Here is a 27,066-nt window from a genome sequence, read left to right as displayed (position 1 = left end):
TTAAAAAGAAGAAGAAGAATTCTAGATGAAAAGAGAAGCTGTGGACATTTTCTTCTGCAGAAGAGAGCAGAAGATGAAACCAAATTGCAATGAGCATAAACATGGTTGGCAAACACAGCATGGAGACATTCATTTATTTGGGATCCTCTATTGCTCTCATTCCTTTCCCTTATCCAGCTCTGAAGGCAATAAAACTATTGAGAAGGACTGTACCACTTCTGATTTGAGATCTGGAAGGGAGTGTGTGTGTGTGTGTGTGTGTGTGTCCGATACTATTATTAAGAATGTCCCCTTTCCATCTAAGCCATGTGTATTGAAATGAATCCAAAATGCTGAACTCTGTACCTTAGGTAGAGAGAGTCCCCAGTAAATGCTAGTTTTCCCCATCCGCCCTCAGGTCACTTTCTCTTCCTGTTTTGAAGCAGGTACATCCTCTATCAGATCATGATGTCAGAACTTTAGACATTTAAAAACTGTATCAAGGGCCTAATTGCTGTTACTTTTGCTTAACAAGTTTCTGCTAGGCAACGATCAAAACGCTGCCATCAAGACAGAATAAATTCCAAATTCAGGAATGACTGATTGAGGTTTGTCTTTACTGATCTTGTATTGTAAAAATAGCTGTTTTAAAGGAGCCAAGTTTTGAAAGTGCTGTGAGGCAGTTATAAAAGAATGGAAGCCCAAATGTTTGATTTGAACTCGAAAGGGAATAATCGCTCGTAGAATTGAAGTGCTCACCTGGCAGCTGGACAAAGGCAGACTGAGAGGAGCTGACGCTGCCCTGAAAGGCAAACAGAATGCAAATGTGTTTTTCTTTAGTTGCAAGTTTGAATTTAATAAAAAAAATTAGGAATACATTTTGTAAGCTTTATTTTATGATACTCAGAAATATTATTTGGGGAGTTGAGTTGCAGGGGGAGGTCAACTTAGAGTAAGAACTCAAGTACCAGAGAACAAAGTTTTACGAGGGACCCAGAGAATCCACACTTGGAGATTCTGGTAAACACTGGCTAGATGAAATGAGATTATTTATCCTTTGGTTTTTACTGTTACAGTTAATACTCCTTCATCAAATATATATTACGTGGCACTGTATATGCATATACAGTTGTTCCCCCTTATTCGTGGGGGATACATTCCCAGACCCCCAGTGGATGCCTGAAACCACGTACAGTACCAGACTCAATTGCCATCAACAGGAACATGTTTCTGTCCATGTCTTGCGCCCACAAATTTAATGCCTTTTCCATCTTAACTAAGTACTTATCATGCACTGCGGTTGTAACTTTTGTAATTTGAGATGTGACAGCAAAACCAGCATGGATTTCTTTTTCCGTCTTCACAGTTTAATGGATATAAGATTTGTTCTTACTGTAGATACTAGCACTTCAGCGTACGATTTTTTTCTTTCCTTATTAAGTCAAGAACTTTTACCTTTTCATTTAAAGGTAACATTTTACAGTTTCTCTTTGGCATATCCTAATTGCCAGCATCGTGCTCTTGCACTTCAGGGCCATTATGAAATAAAGGAAGGGTGACTTGAACAGAAGCATTGTGATACTGTGGCAATTGATCTCATTGATAACCAGGACAGCGACTACGCGAGTGGGTGGTATAGACAGTGTGGATGCCCTAGATGAAGGGAGGATTCACATCCTGGGCAGCACAGAGTGGGATGGAGTGAGACTTCATCACGCTGCTCAGAACGAAGTGCCATTTAAATCTTAGTAATTGTTCATTTCTGGAATTTTCCATGTAATATGTTCTGACCTTGGTTAACCATGACTAACTGAAACCTGGGAAAGCGAAACCATGGACAAAGGGGGACAGTTGTGTCTGTGTCTGTGTATACACAAATATACGCTTAGCATTTGGCTTCAACACTGAATGGCCACTTCTTACCGTCTGCCCCCACGCAGAATAGAAGCTCCACCAAGTGTAGGGACCTAGACTGTAATTTGTCCTCAGTGCCCAGAACAGAGTGTAGTTCATAATAGACACAATAAAAATATGTGGGATGAAGATAGAATCTACAAAGAACCCACAATCTAGTGAGCATGGGAGGTTGGGAGATGTGGTAGGTTAATTCATGTCTCCCCAAAAGATATATTGAAGTCTTGATCCCTGGTACCTTTGAATGTAACCTTATTTGGAAATAGGATTTCTGAAGATGTAATTACTTACATTAAGATGAGGTCATACTAAATTAGGGTAGGTCTTAAATCCCATATGACTGACATCCCTATAAGAAGGGGAGAGGGACACACAAAGTCACAGACACAGAGGGGAGAAGGTCATGTGAAGACAAAGGCAGAAAATTGAGTGATGCAACCTCAAGCCAAGGAACGCCAAAGCTTGCCGGCCACCACCAGGAGCTGGGAAGAGGGAAGGAAGGATTTCCTCTCTGATGCTTCGGAGGGAAGATGACCCTGCTGACACCTCGATTTCAGACTTCTAGCCTTGAGAACCATGAGGCCATACATTTCTGTTCCTTTAAGCCATCCTATTTGTGGTAACTTGTTGCTGCAGCCCTAGGAAACTAATGCAGGGTGACAATGACAAAACAGACAATTCACTCTAGTAGGAGAAGTAGAGTGGTCGGGGAAAGATGGGCTGATGAGGGCACCTAAGCCGGGGATTAGGCATGAGGGGGGGAACACATCCTGGAGGAAGTGATGCTTAAGCTGACCTCTGAAGGAAGGGTGTCCAGGTGTGTAGAGTCTTAAAATATACAAATGCAAATTCTGGCTGGAGCAAAGTAAGTGGAGAGTGTAGCAATTATGGAAGTTAAGAATCCTCAACATCCGGGTTTTTAGATCTGAGCTTTAGCCCTGACCCTCATGGTCCTATAAACTCAAGAGTTAGAAGAGATTTTCTAGAGAGTCTCTTTCAACCACACACTCCCATCCAAGTAGTAACCAGGCCTGACGCTGCTTAGCTTCCGAGATCAGATGAGGTCGGGCACATTAAGGGTGGTATGTCTGTAGGCTCAACCACGCACTCAATGCTTACATTCTCTCCAGATTGCTAACACCAGGTGCATCTAATCTCCAGTGACAGAGAATTTAGCACCCTCTGTGGAAGCCTCTTTCTTCTTTGGGGAACTCTGACTGTTACAAAGTAGGCTGAAAAAATAATTTTCCTAGTTCTAATCTCTTTGGTCCTTAAAGAATAACTTTTACCTTTCATCCATATAAAGCTCTTCAAATATTTGAAGACAACTGATCATTTCCCAACTGTCTTAGCTGAGGCCGCTATAATAATACCATAGACTAGGTGATTAAACAGCAAAAATTTATTTCTCACCGTTCAGGAGACTGGAAGTCTGAGATTATGGTTTGGTTTTAGGTGCGGGCCCTCCTTTTGGTTTGCAGAAGTCCTTCTTCACGTAGTGGAGAGAGATCCCCTCTCTTGTGTCTCTTCCTATAAGGACACTAATCCCATTCATGAGGGTGCCACCTTCTGACCTAATTATCTACCAAAGGCCTCGCTTCCAAATACCATCACATTGGGGATTAGGTCTTTAACATTTGAATTTTAGAGGAACACAAATATTTAATCCATAGCACCAACCTCAAATTCAATCTTCTCCAGGCAAATTATCCTCCAACCATTCAGAAGCTGCATGGCATTAAACAGGGAAGACTCTGGAACCAGAGTGTCTTTGAATCCCAGTGTTGCCTCTTATTGGCTGTGGGATCTTGGCCACAGGAAGATTAAATGAGATCATATATAACAAGCACTTAGAATAGTGCCTGCCATAGAATAAACAGTGTATATGTGTTAGCTATTATTACTGTTATATGTTTTTAGGTCCCTTCAAATCTATGGTATAGCCCTCTAAACATGTCCTGATTTACATGTTTTCCTGATTAATAAGTTAACACTTTTAAGTGGCTGAGGGGAACTCTTGGGCTGCAGTGCCCAGAAGTGGGTTCTCTAACATTTGTATGGGTAGGAAACGAGTCAGTGGTTAAACCAAAGATGCACTTGTGTTTGGGCATCTTTTCCCATGTTTCTGGGGCCCACGTTATCCAGTGTTACTCTCCAATTTCTAGCTCCATCTGTTTGGGTCTTTCCTCGAAGGCCTGTGCCAACACGCATGCCTTCTGACTTCTGCCTCAGCCTCCTTTCAAGTCTAAGTGGGGTGTGGCAGGGTGGTAGCTGTCCTGGGTGCTGCTTGGGGAGATGTCCCATTGTTCTTCTCTCACCTTCTTTCCCTGCCTGCTTCCCTTCAGCTGCTCTGGCCAAGGCTGGGGCCAGGATAAAGGCTTCTGTGAGACACGGGACACACACCCAATTTGATGACCATCAGTATCAGTGCCCTATTGGCCCCTCAGCCTCAGTCAGCCATTTATTCATCAGCTGAAATGGCTCTGCCTCCTGCCTCTGCCCCAGGTGTGGAGAAAGTCCGCATAACTGTGGCTGACACAGCTCCTTCACCTTTTGATATCTCTGCTATAAAAGTTTTTCTATCTTTCCCTTCTTCCACTAAAAATCCCTCTCATCTTGGACTTCTCCTCCCCCTTCCTGCCAGCATCATGCCCTCTCCAACCCAATTTTAATACTGGAAGACTCTACAAATATTTCACAATTATAAGTCTAGTCGATTTTATTTGTTATTTGATGAAAAGAAGTCTCTTGTGTTCTTATCTCTTATATGATTTTGTCCTCTACCTGCTGTGGCAATTATGCATCTATTTCCATTCTTTATGGTTACCCTTAAAATTTTACCATGCATATTTAACGAAACCTGCAAACAATATCTTAAGCCTCCAACTGACAGACAAGAACATTAACTCTTACCATCCTTCTCCTAATTTACATGTATGTGTTATTTTCTTTTATTTTAGCTTGTTTCTAGTTATTAAACCACCACAAATTAGACATTATTGTCAACATTTTGTTAAGTAAATCTGCATTAGATTTACTTACATCTCCACCATTTTCTTTGCTTGTGCTTTTTCTACACCTTCTTTCTAGATTCATTTCCTTCTTCGAAAATAATTTTTTAGAACATTTCTTAAGTGTAGGTGGTGAACTGTTTCAGCTTTTATCTATCTGAAAATATTACTTCTTTTGTATTTGTACTTGAAAGATAATATTGCTGAGTTTACCATTTAACTTTATAATTATTATTTTCTCAGCCTTTTAAAGATATCATTCCATTGTCTTTTGGCTTCCAAGATTGCTGTTGAGAAGTCTGCTATTAATATGCTAATATTCTTTGTGACAATTTTTTCTTTCTTTCTGACTGCTTTTAATATAATCCCTTTGTCTTTAAGGTTCTTCAAGCTCACCTTATTTATCTAGAGGTAGATTTCTTTGTATTTATCATACTTGGTATAGGATGTGCTTCATGTATCTGAGGATTCATGTCTTTTATAAATCCTGAAAAAAATTCAACCATTATCTCTTCAAATATTGTCTTTATTATTCCTAGTCTCTCCTTCTGGGACTCTGTTTAGATATATGTTAGGCCTTTTACTTTTATCCTCAATATCTCTTAAGCTCTCCTTATTTTCTCTATATCAATTATTCTATTAAATACATTTTGGTATAGATTGGCATAAATTACTTCAGATCTGTATCCAGTTCACTAATTTTTTCTTCAACTTTCTTCATTTTCTCACACATTGAGTTTTTTATATCATGATTTTATATTTTTTATTTTTATAAATTTTCAAAATATACTTGGTAATTTTTGAGAGTCTCTTGTTGAGTGCTTATTATTTGCTAAGTTATTATATAGTTTGCATAAGGTAATTTTAATGTATGAAAGTCCTGGGAATTTAAATTTGTTATTTATTGTTTATGCTGACTCATGCACGGTGATTTGTTTTCTTATGCTTTGGTGAGCTTTGATTGAAACTCATATCTTTTTGACCTTAATCTGTGAAAATCTGTGGTACTAAATTGAGGTTACTTTCCTTCAGAGGATTTATGTTTATATTTCTTGGGAACAAGCTGCCTTCCGGGGTCCCCAGATGAAGCCTGGAGTCCCAGTTTCAGTTTCCCAACCTTGGCAACAAGTCAAGGACCAGTCTTCACATATAAAAGCCAATTTGGGAACTTGTTCTCAGGGAACCTGTCTTTTGGTCATGATCATCTTCTTACCATGCAATGTCTTAATTTTCCTTAACTTCCCATGCCAACCCCTGCCTCCTACCCTTAGCTTTGGAGATTTCCTTTTTTCATGCTAGCTCAACAACACATTAAAGTTTGTCTTAGGCAGGATATAGTTTTGTTGTGGGAGAGATCTCCTTACCCCCAATCTAGTCTGCCTGAAACAGAATTGAATCTCTAAATATTAAACCTAGACTTAGATACCTTCCTGGTTTTTAACGCAGCACCGAAAGCTTTTTCCATGATTTCCAATGTTTTCCAGCAGAGATTTAAATTGTAATAGAAGCAATTCATAAGCACTTACATGTAATAAGTTCATAAGCACATTGTTGGGCATTGCTATGGCCAAATGTGTTACATGTATCATCTCACTGAAGTCTCACAACCATCCCAGAAAATGAGTAACATTATTCTCATTTTACTGATGAGGAAACCAAAGCATCGAGAGAATAACCTACGTTCCCTTCTAGGATGGGGTTGGTTGTGGTGGTGGTGGTGGTAGTGGATGGGATCAAACAAGGAACTTTCTGATTTCAGAGACTGTTTCTTAATCATCCTGCCAGACTGCCTTTCAAGCATTCTAATAACTCAAAAATTAAAAATAGAAAAGTATCATAGTTATTTTTTAAAAAAATTTAGTGTAAAGGAGACTTAGGGACATCCAGAGGGATCATATAATTATATAAAAGCTCACAAAAAGGATTAGGTGGGATTGGATACTTCCCTGTCTGATAGATATATACGTCTCCTTAATTCTTCAAGTGATATTCTATTTTTGGGGGGGGGGTCAGCCTTATTGAGATATAATTTACATATAATCAAACTCACAAATTTTAAGGGTACAACTTGATGAATTTTGACACATTTTCACAAACACTTGTGATCCACAATCATAATCATAATATAAAACATTTCCATCAAATGAACCAGTGTGTAGCTATAATTAATGCTTCCCCACTGTGTGGTGGCCTGGGAAATATTTTGAGGGATAAATACAAAATTCAATGATAATGCACCTCTTCAGTTCATCTCCCAGAGCGTAAAGGCATTCGGAAGGGCCTAGATGGGACTGGGAAGGATTTCACTGGACAGATTTCAGAGCTGCCACTTGCTTCCTCGTCTCAGTCCCAGATTTCATACATTGGGAGACAACAGCCTAAACCAGACACCTTCAGCTTGCACACTTGCTGTCATTTCCCATGTGGAGGGAAAACTCACATTTCATTCTTCCTTGTTCAATATATTATAGTCATACAGTTGCCTCTCTTCCTACAAATCCACCAGAAATAACACTGAAATTAATATTGAAGTGCTCTTAACTTCTGACCAAGTGAGATGGTATATAATTTTTATTTTGCATACTGCAAACAACAGGATCCTGCAACGCCAGGTAGCCAAATTTAGAGGTTTATATTTGAATGAAATTTGCCAGTCTGCAACTTCCTGCAGCTAACACAGCAGCCCCACAGCTGCCTCCAAACGCCCTCCATGAAAACGAGTTAATTTGAACTAATAGGTCACCAAGGCAGTAAAGTGATAAGATTAGGAGTTTCCCTTGAGTACATTTATAGTCATTTTATGACCCTATAAAAATATTTCTAGGTGCCAACCCAGTTGGAGAAATATATTGAAATGTACTAAGGAAGAGATCTCTGACTAACATCACATTTTTCACAGTACTGCATAATTTTATTTTTTAAGTTAAATAATATAGTTTAGAAAATATCTTTTTAAGCTTAAACATATTGATACTAATGCTTAAGTAATAATAATCATAGCCACTTGTGAATAGGTAATATCTCTCTTCAAGGAATTCGTGGTATTTTATACATTTAATTTTTCATTGTTATCATATCTATGGTTGAGAGGCAGGTGGAGCTGATGATATTATATTGAACATTCTAACACCACATTTTAATACATGAATTTAGATCCACCATAGGCCACATGATTTTTCTCAAACTTTGGAATGAATGTGAAGTTCATGCCAGATGTTAACACAGTTAGCCTTTAAATGAGTACTCGTGTTAGGTTGGAACAACTTCTTCCCCCAGGAAAAAATGGGCATAGGGAATTATATGCCTTAGTTATGTGAAAAGCATATAGTAGAACCAGGGGCAATTTGATTGGCATGAAATCTCATGCACTGACTAAACTATGCCAAACATGTTCTCATAAATCTTATTACTTTTGCAAAGTTTGAAAGAGGTTTTGATTTATGGGCCACTTATCTGAGTTATATATTTAATCATAAATAAGAAAATACCCCATAATGATTAGGAACTACAGTTATAAGCATCTAGTATGCGCCAGGTACTTTATATAATGTTATCTTAGTATAAGGTATATATCATCATCTCAGTTTTACAAAGGAGGACACTGAGCATTAGAGAAGTTAAGTAACATGCCCCAAATCACCCATTTAGTAAATTACACAGCTAGGATGTAAACCCAAGACTCTCTGACTCTCAGATTTATGCTTATGCTCTCTTGATGTTTTAAGGACATAATAAGCAAGTTCTGTGCACTAGTCTCTCAATCAAACTACAGAGCTTTATTGACCACCTCTGATGTGCAAGGTACAGTGATGGATTTTTCAGGTGCTAGAAAAAATGAAGTCAAAGCGCTTAAGTTAGGATCTACTTAGGGAGACAAGACATTTGTGGTAGATTAAATATGGCCACAATTTCTTTGCAGCTCCTCCCATCATGAAGTGGAGTCTATCTTTCCACTTCTTGAATTTAGGATGAATTTGGGACTTACTTTGACCAATAGCATGTGGTGAAAATGTCTAGGCCTCAAGGGAATTTGCAGCTTTCACCTTCACCTGCTTGAAATGCTGCCCTTTGACCTCCCCATAAGGAAGCTTGTCCTGGAGGATGAGGGACTGTGGAAGGGAACTCAGGTCCCCTGCTGACAGGCAGCAGCACCAACTCCCAGACACATGAGATGGGTCATTCTGCACCTTCCAGCCTGGCTGAGGCTCCAGCTAAATGCAACTGCATGAGTGAACCTTGGGGAAACCAGCAGAGGAACTTCCAGCCAACACACAAAACTGCAAGAAATAATACATCCATGTAATTTAAACTACTAAGGTTTGGCTAGTTTCTGATAACCAATAAGTAACTGATACAGACATACCCAGGAAAAAGTGGCTCATGATATGAAGCAGTGTGTGCCTGGTTTCCAGATGCATGGTCTATGCTCTACTAACTCTGGAAGTCAGAAAAGGGGGAAATCAATGCTCAGAGGATTTGAATGGGATGCGGAGGGCTGAGAGGATGTAGAGAAGAGTAAGGAAGCTCCTAGGAGTAAGGAAGCTCCTAGAAGTAAGGAATTTTTGGAACCAAAAACAAAGGTGGGAAAGCACAGCTGTTCTACAAGGAATAATAAGCAAGTCAGTTTGTTGGGAGCAGAATTTTCACTTCATTGATTATATTAAAATGCATTGTATGCCTACTAGGCATGAGGAATGTGGAAATTTCCGGAAATACAAAGAAGAATAAGACATGGATTCTGTTCTTAGTACACAGTTCCATAGGGAAAATAGGTGCATAAATATATATGTAATTAGTGCAATAATAAAAATAAGGATTGAGGTTGAGAGGACAAATGTTGCCTGATACCCACGTCCTGCCAGACTCTGTGTCAGGCACTTCACACGTTAGTGTGCATGTGATCATTTTTAGTGACAACTAATATTTGTGTGCTTTATGTACTCTGTAGTGTGTTAAATGATTTATATGCATTTTTCATTATCCTGTCATTAATCAATGAGATATTGTTATAAGTTATTATCCATAGTTTATAGATTAGAAAACTGATACTCTGAAGGACTTGTCCAAGGTCACAAAGCTCATAAGTGACGTAACCTGTATTGTAATCATGATTTAGTGCAGGCAGAGGGATGGGGGAAGGACCAGGGTGGGGGTGACTTACTGTCTTGGGGGAATGTGATTGAACACATCACAACATGAGTAATATCTGAGTCTGGTTTTGATGGATAAAAGGAAGTCAGTAAGCTGATAGTCCAGGGGACATTGTCTTCAGGGAGAAAAGCAAAGGCTTGAATTTGTGGAAGAGCATGTCACGGACATAGAAATGCAAGCAGGAAATATGCAGACAGGAAAGAAGAAGAAAAGCTGGAACCAGGTTAGAAAGGGCTTTCTGAGCCATGCTAAGGAACTTAGACTTGGTCTGGTAGGAGGCAATGGCCCTTCAGAAGTTTCTTTGCAGTGTGGACAAGGTGGAACTGGTGTCCTAGGAAATCTAATCTGGTGCTAAAATGTTGGGTCCGAAAGGGTTGGTGGAGTGAGGATATGGGGTGTTGTAGTTGAGCAGAGACCCAGTGATGAGGGTCTGATGGGCCCTCAGTAGGGCTAGGATTATAGGGGGCCGGCAGGTGACATTTTTGTCCGCTTCTATTTGACATCCTTTTAGAGATGCATCAACAAGGGCTGCGACTCTCCCATAAGTGTGAGGACTGCGGGCCACCCGTCCTGGGAGCTGCACAATTCTCCGGACTCTTCCCTCTTTTCTTGATTGTCACCAACCTTCCTGCTGATGCCTGCATGAGAGGGCGGGCACTTCTCCCTCCCATTGCCCTATTTAGAAAGAAAAACTCTACATTCTTAAATGATTGAATTTACTAGTACATTGTGTACTAGGGCCAATAAGAATTTTTAATTGAGGAGGGAATATTGAAACATATGTCCTCAAAAACATTTACCTTGTGCCTACAAAACCTAGGTTATAAGGGACTTATCTTACAAAGAAGAAGCTGGTCTGATTTTGTGCACCTCGTCTCCATCATCAGCAGCTTTGGGCGACAGTAGGGGCTCTGTTACTGACATAAAAGGATGAAGTGATTGGCTTAAGGCCTTCAGGTGTATAGAGGGAAAATGAAGACTAAAAGCCATGTTTACATTCTCTCTCAAGGAAGGGAATTTACCATGAAAATATTAATTTATGCATTTTTGTAATAGTGCATGTGATATTATCTAACAGATTTCAATATTCATTAACTTGTTGGCATGGCAACTTAATTTCTCTTTAATAAAATGTCACAGCAAATTTTCTGAGAGAATTTACATAAAACTCAATGGGGTGGCTCCTGGTTGTAGAACAAGGTGAGTGTGAGCAGGGAAAACTTCAGTAGATTTTTACTTTTTACTTCATACTCTTTTGTTTGTTTGAAATTTTATAATATATTCCTTTTGTAATTAAAGCCACTAGTTAATAAAGATTAATAGACTTTAGTTCTCATATCTTTATTGTAAATCTTCAAATCTTTTGGGAACTGTGATTCCAAGTGTCTTAAATTTCTGGGGTATAAACTATTTTATGACCTTTGGAAAATTCACATGGTTACAGAATTCCAACTTTTTGACAGTTTCTTAAATTTTTACTGTTAAAACTCTCCTGCTTGGCACAAAATTATGTCCAGGCTGACTCCGTGAGAAAGTGATTTCTGTTGCCCAAGTTACAAAATGAAACACATTTTCTACTCCTGGATCTTGGCGCGCCTTTGGAAAGCTATTTGTATTTATGTAGCTAAGTTAGAACAACAGCAGTGGCTGGGATGCACTTTGGCCAGAACAGAATCTGCAGAACTCCAGTCCTGCCAGATGGACTTGCTATGGCTGTTTCGCTGTAAAACTTGATTATTTTTGCAAGCTGTGTGAAAGAATTCACCACCAGGAATTATTTTAAATTTCATGACTTTAAAAAAAAAACTGCAGAACCAATAGAACAGCTGAAAAAATAAGTTGCTTGCAAAAGGTTCACCTTTATTATTATTTTTAAAATTTCTGTGATTGTGAAGGAGCAGGTGGTTGGGTGGGGAACATGGAAAGCCCTAGAAATGTGGTTCAGTTCTCTAAACAGTGCAGGATAGTGGGCTAACGGAAGTCACACAATGGGCCATTTATAAGCCTTAGAAAATAAAACGTGCATTCAGATGAATGCCAAGAATATAGTATGTACCTCTGTATTCAAACATTGGCATTTTGACTTTACAAGGCATTGCCTGCTCAGAAAATGTTTTTCTCTTTTTTAATTCTTCCTAGGCTCATGAAGGGGGTTAGCTGGCAATGTTAACAAGCAACATGCAAAGCACTGAGACTAAGCACAAGGTGACGGGCAGATGAGATGGTCCCAGGGTAGACACTGATTCCCTTTATCAAACCTTGCAGCAGTTACATCTGCTGGCAATTCATAAAAGCATAGCGAGGACAAATGAGATGTATTTATTAAAGAAAAGTTGCAGTTTTATAAAGAGCTTTAATAGCCAAACACGAAGTGAACAGCAGGTACTTCTAAAATAATAAGAAAAGATAAGAAAAATAAAGCAATAGCAAAGCAGGAAGACACACGTTAGGCCATCCGATGCCCATTTGCTGTTGCATCCAGGCACGTATGACAATCTTACAAAGCCAGGATGGGTTCAGTTTATGAGAGTTGAAGAGATGAAAAATAATTTCTAGGGTAAATTTTAAGAAATCAGAGAAGGCCATGAGTATTTCCTGTACTAGCAATGGTGACAACTTTTTTGCACTCATATGTCTGCAGAGCTTGGGATGCCTTGGTTCAAAGCTTACTCTTCCTCCAACCGTGGATTCAATACACCACAGACGTGCTATGTTCTTAGATGTGACACTGTGCTGATGGCTGCAGCAGTTGTGATTTGTTCCTTGGATTTATGTACAGCCAGCATCCTAATTTTAAGGTATGGCTATTGGTTTGTGGACTTATTTGCATTCTTTTGACCTTCTCATTGTTGATTAGCACCTCCACGAGAATGCCAAAGAGAAGTAGCACAATATACAAATCGTCCAAGTTTCAGCAAGTTTTGGGGTGTATGTCTTGATAAAAATTGGATTCCTACGTGAGTAAAGAGTTCCATCTGTCCTTAGCATGGAGGACTAACAGGGCTTAGTACCTAGGAAATGAGAGCATTGGTGGTCTCCCTTTGCCCATCTTTCCCTACACTTTCATAAGAAAGTAAAGGTGTAAGGAAATCCCCATCCCTTCCTTAGTGGCTATTATATCTGTTAAGAATATGTGTAAGGTACTTGAGTGTGTACAATGGTGAGAGAATTCCAGACCCCATGGGGGTTAAGAGAGCACTGAAGGAATGGGTCACCAGAGACAGCAGGTTAACTGAGCTGTAAACTCTATGTTTCACTGGGCTCAGGAATCTCTTCCAGCCCTCAGAAGGGAGTCGATGGGGTCTCTTTCTTCTCAAGTGGGAGGAGTGGCATTCTGCAACCATTCCCCGGAGTGAGCTATGGGATGCCACCCTCTCAGATCAGCGTGGCAATATTCAGAAAAGAGATCCCACTTCAGCAAAAGGCAGAGCAGGGGAGTCAGCTGAAGGCAAGAAGAAAAGGTCAGAGAGAAATGGGTTGTGTGAGGTAGGCCTGAGAGATCTCTAGGAGAGCGGAAAAGAGGCTTCCGCAAGGTCAGTGTGGCGTGCTTTGACTCTGGATTAGTAAGTGTTTTGCTTTTATACAGAGAGGCCCAGCTGCCCTGGAGAGTTCCAGGAGACCAGAGGGTGGTGGGGAATGACAAGGTGGGACTGTATTCTAGAAGCGGGTTCTGGGACAAAACTAAGAGATAAGTTCTAGAAGGAAATGAAAAGCTTCTTGGGTCTAGTTTCTTCTAAGATGTCTGAGTACTATAGAAAAGGAAGGTCCTTGTTTTGGTTTGGGCTGGGTGTGGTGTCCCTTGAACAGTCTGCACTGCAGGGATGGGTGGGGAGACACATTTACATGGCCCAGAGGGAATACAAGTCATAATTGGGGCCGAACATCATGTATGAAATCTGCAGGGTGATATGAGGCCTGAGCAGCAGGACCTGAAGCAAAGTGGTTACTCCAAAGCTCAAACTTCTTTGGATTGGAAACATAAACTTAAGAAGGCAATATGCCAGGTTAAATAAAGACTTTGGAGTCCCACAAACCTGGGTCCAGATCTGAGCTCTACTGCTTCCTACCTGATTCTTATTTTCCCCATCCGAAAAAATAGATTTGAGTACCACCCTCTTAAAGCTATTGTGCTTGTGTTGATAAATGAAATATATTTTAAAGTAGACGAATGAAAATATTTGTAAAGTCCTTATTTCAGAGCCCAGCAGTAAATGATAGCTATTATTTTTATTAATTCTTATTTACCCAACAGAGAGAGCTGAAGTGATGGACTTTTAGGTCCTCAGGCCTAAAAGTCACCTCCACTGTACCACTGTGCCCATCACAGTGTCAGAACATTTGTAGGCTACATAACTGTCCTTGTGCTTTATGTAATTTTTCTGGCAAACTCAATTTGCAAAACTCTAGTTGAACTACAGGAAAGGGGATTTATCTTTCTCAGAATAAAGAGGGGGTTCATCCTGGCCTTGGAGGTTGGGGGGAGGGGTGCCAGTGGGTGGGATATGTTCTGAGGTCTGGGAAAATCTACTGAGTCAAGAAGAGAAACAGCTGCACCCAGCGGGGGTAACACACTGAGACCGCTGAACACTGACCCTCCTCCCATCTGCACCACACAGAAGATCCTTTTAAATTGAGGAAATGCAGGCTTAAGAAAGTCATATCACTTGTAGGTCAGTGCATTGGTAGCAAAGCCTGATCCAAATATTAGGACTTTTCTTTGTCCTGTCATTGGAAGCAGGGGTTTTTCATGAAATGGTAGTCCATGATGAATAAATGTAATTCTTGGTTTGTTATGCAAGCCTGGTTAAGTTTTTGGACATTTAGGACTGCAGAATGGGAGTGATAGAAACGATCTTAAGAAACTCCACCAGGTTGGGGATTCAACTCTAGCCACCTTGACCTGCAGAATGGAGGGGGTGGCATTGCTAAGGAAGTATAAAATTAAGGCAGCTAACCGTTGTTTCTACTGTTTTGTTGTTTCATTTATTCATAGTGAATGAAGTTTTCAAACCCACAAACATTACCCAGTGGCCTTTCTAATGGTTTGACTTATTTATATTATATTAGACTTTGTAGTAATTGAGAGTATCTAACTCAAGGCTGCTGTTCAGAGTGCCCCAAAATCTAGTGCATGTCCACCTCAGTGCAGCACACATTTGCTGTGACATTTGTCCAGTGCTGCCATGTGCCAGATACTCTAAAAACCATAAAATATGCCATTAGCTGGGCACTTGCAACATTCCATGTGCTTTAAGGACATTATTTTCACCCTCATGACACCTTCTATGGTGGGTATCACTGTTCCCAATACATAGGAGGAAACTAAGGCCCAGAGAAATGAGAACACTTTCACACCCTCGAGTCAGAGCCTTGGTCTGTCTGACTCTGAGATGTAGGCCCTTGACCATTCCACCACACTGCCATTCTTCCTGGGCTGGAGGGTCCAGAAGGAACAAACAGAAGTAGCAAGACCATAGCCAACTGGGGGAGAGATTTAAGAAAACAAGCAGGTATAGTGCAATACGATACGTAATTTAGCAGAAAAATATGCTGGAAGCTCTGGGAGCAGAGGGGAGCATCTGGGAGATCTTAACAGGCAAGACTAGAACTGAATTTTCAAGGTTTATGCACCAGGCCGGCCTCCCAACCTTCTCTTTCACTTCTCAACCCTGCAGACAAAATGTCTCCTTCCCCCAGGTGTGTGCCCCTCCGTGTGTTCTGCTTGAACTCTACACCTGCTTCCTGCGCAACTGAGTCATCTTCTTCCTTCAAAGCTGGCTCAAGGTGCACCCTCCTCCAAGGAGTCTTCTTCCACCCACCCTCCCCATACTTTGTTCACCCTCCTCTGAACCTCTGTAATGTTCACAGACGGTCACAGTCATTCTTTTGGAACTTGGAGCAAAGCCATTTTAAAATTTTTAATAGCATATAATTCCTTCCCCCACAACTGAATTATACATTTCTTCGGGGCAACGACTTTCTTGCATTGCTTTGAATTCTAACCTCCATTGTTTCTTGCATGCAGTAGGTATTTAATAGCAGCAGCATTGATTGAGCACCTACCATGTGTCAAGCCCTTGGCAAATATTAAACATAACCCTTACGATAACCTTCCAAGGCAGATATTATCCTCCTTTAAACAGCAAGGTTAGGTCATTTCAGCGTCATCACACAGTGGGCAAATAATAGAGCTGAGATTTAAATTCAGGTCATCTGGATCCAGAGCCCAAACTCTTCACCATGCTACGCTGTCTGTGTCTTAGAAAATTAACTTTGGGAAACTTAAGTGCTGTAGGTTCCCAGATGACAGAATGATCTAAAACATTAGCCCCCAAATGCTTTGAATTGGGTATGAGCTCATTCTCAGAGATTCAGATCTACTTTAAATCCTAAACAGTGAGATTGTAACATTTGAAATATGAGTAACGAAAATGAAGATAGTAAAGGAATGGGATAAACTTTTTAAAATTTGAGTCTTAAAAATGAATACTGAGACGTAGTTCAAAAGATACAAAGTAGCAGATACGTAGGATGAACTAGTCTAGAGATTTAATGTACAACATGAGGACTAAAGTTAATCAAATTGAATTGTGTTAGGGATTTTTGTTAAGTAAGTAGATTTTAGTTGCTCTTGCCACAAAAAAGTAACTATGTGAGATGATGGTCATGTTAATTTGCTTTGCTATAGTAACTGTTTTACTATCTGTAGATATATAGATAGTATATCTATACATTAATACTATCTATCTCTCTCTCTATATATACACATAATCATACATATATGTATCCCATAATATCATGTTGTAATCCTCAGGTATATACTGTACAACAAAATTATTTTGAAAAATGAATCCTGAAGTGAGAGGAATCTTATTAGAGACAAGGCCCAACTCTCTGCTTTTATCAGCAAGGACACCGAGGCCCAGAGAGCAGAAGGGAATGTCCGAGACCACGCGTAGCCAGAAGGAGGGGTTCAAACATATCAAGGAAGGAGCGGCTGCTCTTGCTGTAGGAAAGATGTCACAGATGTATTTTCCAAAGTTCCAGGGAAATCAAAGAATCTTCTAGGTGATATAATTTATGGCTTCCAATTGTGTACTTTTTCCTCTAGCACTTCCCAAGAAATCCAAATGCAAATTGCAGATGTGGGCATCACGACGTTCACACTCAGAGATAACTGAATTGTGCACGTGACTAGTGCAGCAAAGCAGCACCTGGATGTGCAACTGAACAAACGTCCAGCTAGCAGTCCCGAAGGAAGGACAGACAGGTATTAGGGCCCGAGGTAGACGGTGTACATCTGTTCTGCGGTTAGACTTTGCCAACCTCTCAACAAACATTTCAATTAATCCATGCCATAAAGATACCAATTGGCACCTATTCCCCTTCTGTTCCTCCAAATTTTCCCATCAAATATCTGCTATCATCACACTTCTTTCCGTTGCTTATATTTTCCTTCCAAAAATACTTAGGAAAGATTATTAACCAAGAAACCCAGCTGACAATATGGCCTTAGCCTATGTGTGTCCTTGATGTAGAGATTTTTAGCAGCTAATTTAAAGGTACAAATTTAGAAAAATGTAAAAAAAGAAAATAACTAAGTAATTATGATTTGAAAAGCAAACCACGCCACGTGGCAAGAATGAAATTTCGGTCTGTATCTGTATAGTATGTGTAAATTAAGGCCGATGTAATCCGAATATATCTCCCATTTGGGATATTTCTCTTCAACATGTTCCTCAGTGCAGACCTTCCAAAAACAGAACCAGACATCTTCACTCATGTTTATGTAGGATTAACCTAAAGGAACTTTCATATCAATTTCCTTATTGTTCCTGATACAGCACTTTGATGAATGAGCAGAGCGAGAGGGCTATTACTCTGCCACAAATCAAAAAAATAAATTGAACATCAGGTCCTGCTATCTAGGTCCCTTGTGATTCTTCTCTGTTCAGCACGGCACTCCCCCATTCTCCCAGTTTCCATTCCAAACTGACTTCCATTTCCTACTCAGCAAACTTTACAATTCCCCTCCGTGTCGGCTGTTGTATATTCAAAAATTTTAAATGAATATATATGGCAGCTTATGAAAAACTTGATTAAAAATCTCAATAGCCTGCAAATTAGTCACTGAATTTTAAAACAAAACTGAAAAATTGTGGCTATTAGATTTAAGGTTTTTTTTTTTTTTAAAAAAAATACATAATGGGGAGTTTATTGAATTTTGTGATGTTATTTAAAAAAATTCAATGATTTGCTTTTATGGAACTCAACTGAAAGAGTGTAACTGAAAAAAATGCAGTAATCAGAAGTTTAATTATATATTTTTTGGTACTAGATGTTGGTAAATGTCTCATATTTGTATTTTATAGTAGAAGATCTAAGAGTGTAGTAACAAATGCCACAGAAAAATTTGAGAAGGAAAAAAAAAAGCCATTGTTTAAAAATAGAGATACATAATAATAGTTGTGAAACCACAGAATGATGGCTGAAATGTATAGAAGTGGTTTTAATTTCCAGTCTTTGGCGAAAGTGTCTTTTGATGCAAGGGATTTTTTTCTATTCCTACTGCAAAGATGTGAAAGACATTTGATGGTATCAAAAACGGATGTTTGCGAGGGAAATTGTGGTAAAGATGGATCAACATAGTCTTGTGTAAATTTATCGGAGTCTTGTCACAAATGAAAGGGCAGAGATTTGAGCATCAAATAGATACTTCCCAAAGTATGCTTACCCAGGGGGACAGAGTTTTCATAATGTATATGTATTAGTTTTCTAGGACTGCTGTAACAAATAATCACAAAGAGGTATTTAAAACCATCCAGGTTTATTTTCTTATGGTTCTGGAGGCCTAAAGTTCAAAATCAAGGTGCCAGCAAGGTTGTGCCCTCCATGGGATGATAGGAAAGAATCTGTTTTGCCTCTTCCAGCTTTTGGTGGCTGCTGGTGTTCTTTGACTGGTGGCCTCGTCACTGCCACCTCTGTGTAAGTGGTGGCATGACTGCCTCCTCTGAGCGTGTCTACCCCTGTGTGTGTGTGTTTCTCTCTCTTCCAAGGGCACGGTGCACTGAGTGCCCACCCAGGTAATGCAGGGTGAGCGCCTCCTCTCAAGGTCCTTAATTGAATAGCGTATTTGCCACATAAGGCAGCATTCACAGGTGCCAGGGACTTGAGGTGGAATCTTTTGGGGGGAGGTCCATTTTTTTTGGTCTAGTACAATATGCTTATGGCAAAACCACATGGTAGGGTCCCTGACTGGTCATTGCTCATGCTGCCAGCTACACATTTTGAACATGTCTAATGGGTGGCTTCCCTTTGCAAACTTATCTGAGATACTAGATTCATTGTCTCGTAGTGCGCTGGTATGAAAAAGAGGAGGTAGTCTCCCTATTAGCCAAGGAATTAGGGCCCCACAGTGTCTGCCAGTAACATGATGCTCCGTGACTCCTGCTTATTGGGTTGCATTTGCAACAGGGACAGAAACAAGTCCTTGAGAGTGGATGATTAATGAATATGATATCCTTATTGAGATTAAAGATATTTTAGAGTATCCGAGAAGATGAAACATGAGCATGTGGACAGTAAAATCAACTCATGGAAATGCCTAAACCCCAAATAATCACATTTTGGGACTTTATGCATTTAATTACCTGAATTTAAAAGGTCATTGAACCGAGTATTCGAGTAAGATACTAGTGTTGCGATGTTGGGTACTGTGATGGGAACACCAAGTTAAGGGTGAGTTCATACCGCCTATGCACTGATGCCTAAGAATAAATACCATGGTTAGAACTGGTTTGTCCCTTCTTTGTCCTAGAAATTCTTTCTACATGTTACATTTTCTCTTTAAAATTTTCCTCTGTTTGCATGTCTCAGAGATTATTCTACTTTTAGTCCACATTGACTTTTCCCTGTAAATATAGAATATGGAATTAGGAGTTGGGAGATCCGCTACTTGCTAACTGTGCAACTTAGAAACAATTACTTCCCTTTTATTGTTCTCAACTTATTCATCTATAAAGTGGGAAACTGTGAAATTGATCTTATAGGATTAGTGTATGTATCCAATGAAATAGTACACAAGGGAGTGCACTTTAAATTGTCCTTACACAAATATTATTAGTCTTCATATCACTTGACTATGCTACCTAGTCTTTTGTTCTTAGCACTTAGTCTAGTGCTTGGTTATATGCTCTTGTATTTTTTTAAATGTGTAAGTATTTTTCCTTTCTATGGCGTTATTTGGTGTTTAATGGCATGCACTATGCATTACATGTTTCTTGTATCCACTTTCTCTGTAACACAGTGTCACTGGGCCAATAGTAATAACTCAGCAAGTTCTTATCTGGGAGAGATAAGAATCTTGGCTGCAGCGTGTGAGGCTTGGACACTTGTTCTTTGCTCCATGGCAAAGTTCTCAAACAGTAACATGCAAAGGAATCATGTTTCCAAGGAGCTTGTAAAAAAATAACAAAATGACCATTTTTCTAGCTCCAATCCAATAACTTTATGTCAGACTTGGAGAAGGCCCAGGGATCTGCATTTTTAAAATGAAATAAAATCATATGGATTATTATTAATTACATTTACATTGTTTTATCTTTTAAAAAGTTAAAAACATCAAAAAATAGGGAGAAAAAACAGAATCTGTGGCTTGATAGGCAGAGATCTTGAGCAAGAAGTCATTATTAGGTAAATTTTAAAGAAAAAAAATACATCCACCCTTTGGATATATGCCTTTTATGTAACTTGCCCTGTTATATAACTCTCGGATAGTGACTTATCATTTGAATATAGGCACTGATAATGATACCAAGGTGCGAGTTATATCCCCGTTCACACTGGGCAGATACAACTTCTGCTCCTTGACTATGGGTATAAATTATCCTTATGTGTGACTCTTGTCTTTCCAATTGACAGTTTGCCTGGAACTTCCATCAGGTTTCAAAATTCAGTTGCTCTCTCGTCTGTAGTCGTAGCTATGGCTGTTGCCAGGCAATCACATTACTTCCACTTGAAGCTGTGGCTTGTTGCAAGTAGACTCTGCTTTCTCTCTCTCTCTCTCTGTCTCTCTCTCTCTCTCTCTCTCTCAAGAGACTAGGTTTGTGTTGATATTTTTAACACACACCCCGGATGATTCAGAGTAGGCACTGTGAGAAACACTGACTTAGGAGCAGATAAGGAGCCAATTATTCAGATCTCTCTGAATCAGCTTAGCTCCATTTGTTGAACTAGAAGAGAGGAGGTGGTTGCAAAGAAAGGATAGCATAAAGTGTGCAACAAAAGGTGTTCTTGGATGGGAGGAAATTGAATCTGGAGTTGGTTCACTTGGAACATGTCCCAGGAGTTTGATTTTGGAGCAGCGTTGAATGTGATGCCAACGTGCTCAGCAGATATGCTGGAGTAGAATCAGTAACTGTTGCACTAGTACTGCACGTGGCTGCCTCATTTATCCCTGGTCATCTGCTCTCATGCCCTGCACCCGGAAGATGCCAACAGATGCCTGACATTCATGTCATTATATTTTACCTAATAGAATAGTTGGTTATATACTGATCTTGATAGCCAAATACTATTGCCATTCTAGAATTATTTTTGGAGATCTGTGTGCAACCACTTAAACATTTTAGGCAAAGAGTAAAGCTATTTATGAAGACACGGATGGCAGACACAGGTTTTAGACTCAAAATATCTGCTACTAGGATTTTTAAATTTTCATTTTGCATGTTACAGAGAGAATTTTTTTTCTAAGTTCTATCTGTTGGGTTTAGAATAACATGTAGATGAAGGTCAGCATTATTCCCACCAACTGAGCCCTTGTTAATTCATGGCCGGGGGGAAATGAAAAGACACATCATCTGTAGTAGCCAGCCAATATAATCACAGAGCTCTTGGAACTTGCTGGTAGCTATCAAACATGCCATGAGGTTAATAATAGTCTGAGATTTTTACAGCTGGAAGGGACCCTGGAGGTCATTTTGAATGTCTCATTTCATGTTGAGCCCAGAGAAGTAAAGTGACTTTCCCAGGGCCACACGGCTGGTTCCTGGCAGGGCCAGGGCTCCCTCTCCACCCGTGTTCCTCCGCTCCACCAGGATCCTCAGTCAGGAGGAGAGCCAGAATTCATCGATTGCGATTTAAGTGACATACAGTTATGAGGGAATGCGAATCCTGTTTCCAAGGACACATAATCAATAGCAGATGAATAGGGATATAAAAACTCTTTCAGGCCGGGCGCGGTGGCTCACGCCTGTAATCCTAGCACTCTGGGAGGCCGAGGCTGGTGGATCGCTCAAGGTCAGGAGTTCGAGACCAGCCTGAGCAAGAGCGAGACTCCGTCTCTACTAAAAAATAGAAAGAAATGATCTGGACAACTAAAAAAATATATATATAAAAAAAATTAGCCAGGCATGGTGGCGCATGCCTGTAGTCCCAGCTACTTGGGAGGCTGAGGCAGAAGGATGGCTTGAGCCCAGGAGTTTGAGGTTGCTGTGAGCTAGGCTGATGCCACGGCACTGTAGCCCAGGCAACAGAGCAAGACTCTGTCTCAAAAAAAAATAAAAAAAAAAACTCTTTCAAAAAGGGCATGAAACTGGTGTAAAATGGACTCGGATGAGGAGAACAAAAGGGGAGTTTAGGTTATAGCGTGAATGTTGGCACCACTGAGTGAGACCCGGGAGATATCGAGGGGGTGTGCTCTCTGGAGGAAGATTGTCCATCATGGGGAAAAATGAAAAATACAAGTAATTCTATAGCACGTGCCAGTTAAAGGAGGGCTTTGCTCTCGAGAATATTAGACCCAGGAGTGGGGGATTGTTGTGTGGATAAAGGGAGAGAGAGCTAACCTGAACAGAGAGCTCGAACCCCCAAGAACTTCAGAAATGTATTAAATCGGGACTTACGTTAAATCTTGAGTTACTTGTCTGCCTGGATCGTTTTTCTGCCAGTAGATCTTTGACTGTGTGCTTCACTCTCACGCCTTGGTACACTCGTTTGCTGTAGTCTCCTGGGACTTAAGCAAATGGAATAGTCACAACAGATGTTGTGGATGGAGTCATTAGGTTAACTTCCTGAGGAACTTACTCAAGGGCCAGTAATGGTGATGCTGTTTTCTCCTTGTTAGAATGGTAGAACTCTTGAATTTGAAGTGAGTTTAACAGAGCGGCTTCAGTAGAGCCTTGTCTCTCCTGGTCCTTGATAGAGACTCATCCAAGCTCTGCTTAAGTGAAGGAAACCCTCCATCTTCTACACAGCAGCTCTTCAAAGTGCCCTAGTTTTTGTACTCTCACTTGTCAAAATTTACTCCAGCAAGATTTACTATTTATGCTTTAATCACAAGATAAAGGATTGGATGTAATTTGAAATAGTGCTTCTTACTCCATGAAGGCAAAGTTAGATTTGCATGATTCAGGTTATGGAGTGACACTATTCCTGCCCCATGACATTTGTACCATTTGTAGGTTAATGGGACTATTTTAAGAGGATTATGTTCCTAACAAGCAAGTCATTTGTTATCTGTTTATTGTACCAGATAAGTGTGTTTTTTTTCCCTACAAAGACAGAGATTCAACGTGAGGAGGTGCTGCTTTGAGACAAGGTCAAGGATAAAGGAAGGGTCATTCATTTATTTAACAAATATTTATTGTGCACTTACTACATGACTTACTGAAGATATTGTCATGCTTGACAATTTACATACATTGTTTCATTTGCTCCATTTTACCAAAGAGGAAACTGAGGTCCAGGGCTAAGTTATTTGCCAAGGTCTCATAGCTGCTAATAACCAAGAGAGCTGGTACCCAGACTTAGGTCAGTTTGTAACACTAACAAACAGAAAAATTTGCTGGTTTCTCCAGGAAGAATTACAGAGAGATAACAGACTATGGAGAAAAACACTCCTCCCAGGTTCTAAAATTGGCAACATTGCTTCTAGGTACAGAGAACTCCTTGTGCTGATGATGGTGAAGCAATGACAGGAGAAGTTTTGTTTGGACTATTCTAGAAAGTATTTAAGCACTGAATTAGTGGATCAACTGGAGGAATTTTAAGATGTTTCCTAACTCTGAATTTGTTGTTTGGTAGTTGATTGGATGGCTTCAATCCATTTTAATGGAGGCATTGCTGGCTTACCAGAAAATTCAGCGGGTACAAAATTTGGCATCACTGTGTATGGCAGAATACACTAATATATGTATGTATGAGGCATATAGCCAAAAATATTCTCTAATCTGGTTGAATTTTTTGATAGTCTAGGATACATTTGACTTATGATTCAAATTGCATTGCAAAAAGGATGAAAGGGAGGAAGAAAGGAAGACATTAAAGCTACAACCAGAGGTAGGTGCATTGAATAAAAGAGTTTGCTGGCCTAAGAGTCAGTGCCTATATAGCCAAACATTAGTCACTGACTTGGGAAAGTCACAATCTCTTAGCTCCATTTTCTTCATGTATAAAATAATGCAATCATTTCTTCTTAGCTGTCTTCAGAGGTTTATAGGGAAAAAACAAGATACGTATATGACAAAGCTTTGAAAACTAGCAAGTTTCATACAAAACACCTATATAAAATAAAGAAGAAAAAAGTCTAGGTTCCAAGACAATGTATTATTTAATTCAAGTAAAGCCATATATGACCTGATTTTAGCAAAACAAAGTTATTTGAATGTTCCTTTGGGTCTAATTTTGAAATGGTTTTGTCTGTCTATCTTTTAATTAAAGAGGTTTGAAGTGCTTCTCTCAAATTAGCCCCAAATTTAAAGCTTACTGACCTTATGTTTATTCCAAAGGAACCTAAGTGTTGCTTCTAGAATTGTGTGTGATGCATTATATTTTTGGAAAAGCCTAAGGCTACATTTATTCATCCATTATTTATTGAGTATTTTCTATGTGTCAGAACTGGGGTATAAAAGAGCATGCTATCTAGTGGGGAGAGAAATACTGTAAAATAATTATAATGCAAATGTGCTAAGTACAATAACAGAAATATTCCTAGGATATTCAGAGAAACCCAGAATGGGCCACTTCCTTGAGGGGCAGGGAAGGGAATCAGGCAATACCTGAGCTGGGGCTTAAAAGAGGAGGTAGGGGGTGTGTGGTGATGGCAAAATGGGCAGGAACATTCCAGGTGTGGAGGACAGCATGGGCAAAGGCCTGGTGGCAGGAACAGAAGGAGGAAGGGGTAGGATGTGAGGCTGGGAAATGAGTAGGGGTCAATCCTGATGCGTCTGGTATAGGAAGGAGTTTGGACTTCATCCTGTCGGCCATGAGCCATTAGAGCCTTTTAAGCAAGGGAGTGGTGTGGTTAGATTTGCATTTGAGACAGACTTTTCTGGCAGCTGTGTGGAGGGTGGATTTGAGAATCACAAGGCTGCATCGGGAGTGAAGTAATGGCGTCTGCGTAGTGGTAGGAGGGCGGGCAAAGATCAGACAGATTTGGAAATGACTTAGATGAGGGAAGTAAAGAGAGGGAAGACTTGAGGGTGATTCCCAAGTTTCCACAATGGATTGCTCTGGGCTCGTAAGTTTCAGTGCCATCATGGCGTTGATGACAATGAAACCAGGACAGAGGATGAACTCCCTTGGGTGTGCTTTTGAAGACAGAGTCACGTGACGGTACACAGAAAACATTAAATGTGTCTGGCACACTGGGATACACAGGCCACGCAACTGCCGAGGCCTGAGAGGGTCAACATCTTTGGAAAGCCTATCACACTGAGTTCTGACACACTGATCGGGAAGCTCAGGACCAAGTGATTAAAGACAGAAGCCTAGGGAACACTTACATTTGAAGCGCTGTCAGATGAGGAGGGGAGAACCCTACGAAGAAGACGTGGGAAGACTGGCTGGAGAGGAACCAGGAAAAACCAGGAGAATAAGGTATCATAAAATTGAGGAAAAGAGATTTCAAGGAAGCAAGAAAAAATGTCAGATGCAGCTGAATAGTCCAAGAAGATAAGGACAGAAAAGCATTCATTGCTTTCAATTCAGTGGTTGGTGTTGACTCTAGCAAGAGCAATTTGGAAGTGGGGGGTGGCTAGAAGCCAGATAATAATGTCAAGGGAGGAGGTGGAGACAGGGAAGCGAGACTATGTCTTCTCAAATTTTGAATGAGAAAGCGAAGCAAGAGATTAGATGATAATTGGAGAGAATTATAGTGTTAACGAGAGGTTTCCTTATGTTTTTATATCTATCTATGTATTTATGAGTCGGAAGGAGTTGAGGATGTTTGAACAGGACACAGTGAAGGACTAAAGGTTTAGAGAGAGGGAATGGTGGAAGGAGGTCTTGAAGAGGAAGAAAGAAACTGGGATCAAAGGTACAAATTGACCTTCAATCTCTGAGACTGGAACAAAGAAGGGTGGGTGTGGGTGTGGGGCGAGGTGGTATGGCCAGAGAGGTAGGTAGCTCTAGTGCACATGGAGCAGCCTATAGTGGGAGAGTAACTCAGACACTAAACGTCAGGACCAGGCAAGGGTCAAAGCCAGATAGTCAAGCGAAAGTGGGAATATACACCAATGATTCTCCAAGTGTGATCCATGGGCCAGCAGCATCGGCACTGGCTAGGAACTTGTTAGGAATGCAGATTCTCAGGCTCTGCCCCAAAGGTACTGAATCAGAAACCCTGGGTGGGGTGGGGGTCGGGGGGTTAGCCCTCCAAGTGATTCTGATGTTCTCTGAAGTTTGAGAACCGCAGACACACATATGGGTACGGCCCGCATAAGGTTCCTGTGGAGGGGAGCTGAGAACTCTAATCTATGCAGTCCTAGCTGGGCAAGAGGGGACCATCTGACTGACTGATGGTGGGCGTGGACTGGGACAGCTCTGTGGAGGAGGAGGAGACGGGAGTTGAAGAGGTCCAGGCTGGATCCTTTGTGTGTTTGCAGACAGTCTTGGCTTCACTTCTTTTTGAAGGGCTTTTTAATTGATGATGGTAATCTGAATTAGCAATTTATGCTTTATGTGTATGCCAAGAAGCCTAGGGGAAATATACTTATTCTAAGTAAGTTTAACA

At 40.3% G+C, this 27,066-nt stretch overlaps 1 protein-coding gene across 1 annotated transcript in view; it reads right to left on the bottom strand.

The window, feature by feature from the left end:
• LOC105822190 (chromosome unknown open reading frame, human C11orf53) overlaps positions 1-23,773 on the bottom strand; it is a 28,145-nt gene extending 4,372 nt beyond the window's left edge. The window contains exons 1-3 of the mRNA XM_012659134.1: positions 23,755-23,773; positions 22,958-23,067; positions 739-781 (exon numbers count right to left, since the gene is read on the bottom strand). Of these exons, the coding sequence (XP_012514588.1) occupies positions 739-781; positions 22,958-23,067; positions 23,755-23,773 (172 nt within the window). The remainder of the gene's footprint in view (positions 1-738; positions 782-22,957; positions 23,068-23,754) is intronic.
• Positions 23,774-27,066: the final 3,293 nt, after the last annotated feature.

The sequence above is a fragment of the Propithecus coquereli genome, unplaced genomic scaffold (genome assembly GCF_000956105.1).
Source record: "Propithecus coquereli isolate 6110/MARCELLA unplaced genomic scaffold, Pcoq_1.0 Scaffold6, whole genome shotgun sequence".
Taxonomy (NCBI): Eukaryota; Metazoa; Chordata; class Mammalia; order Primates; family Indriidae; genus Propithecus; species Propithecus coquereli.
The sequence above is the reverse complement of the archived record's forward strand: the minus strand, read 5'-3'. Positions and strand labels throughout refer to the sequence as shown.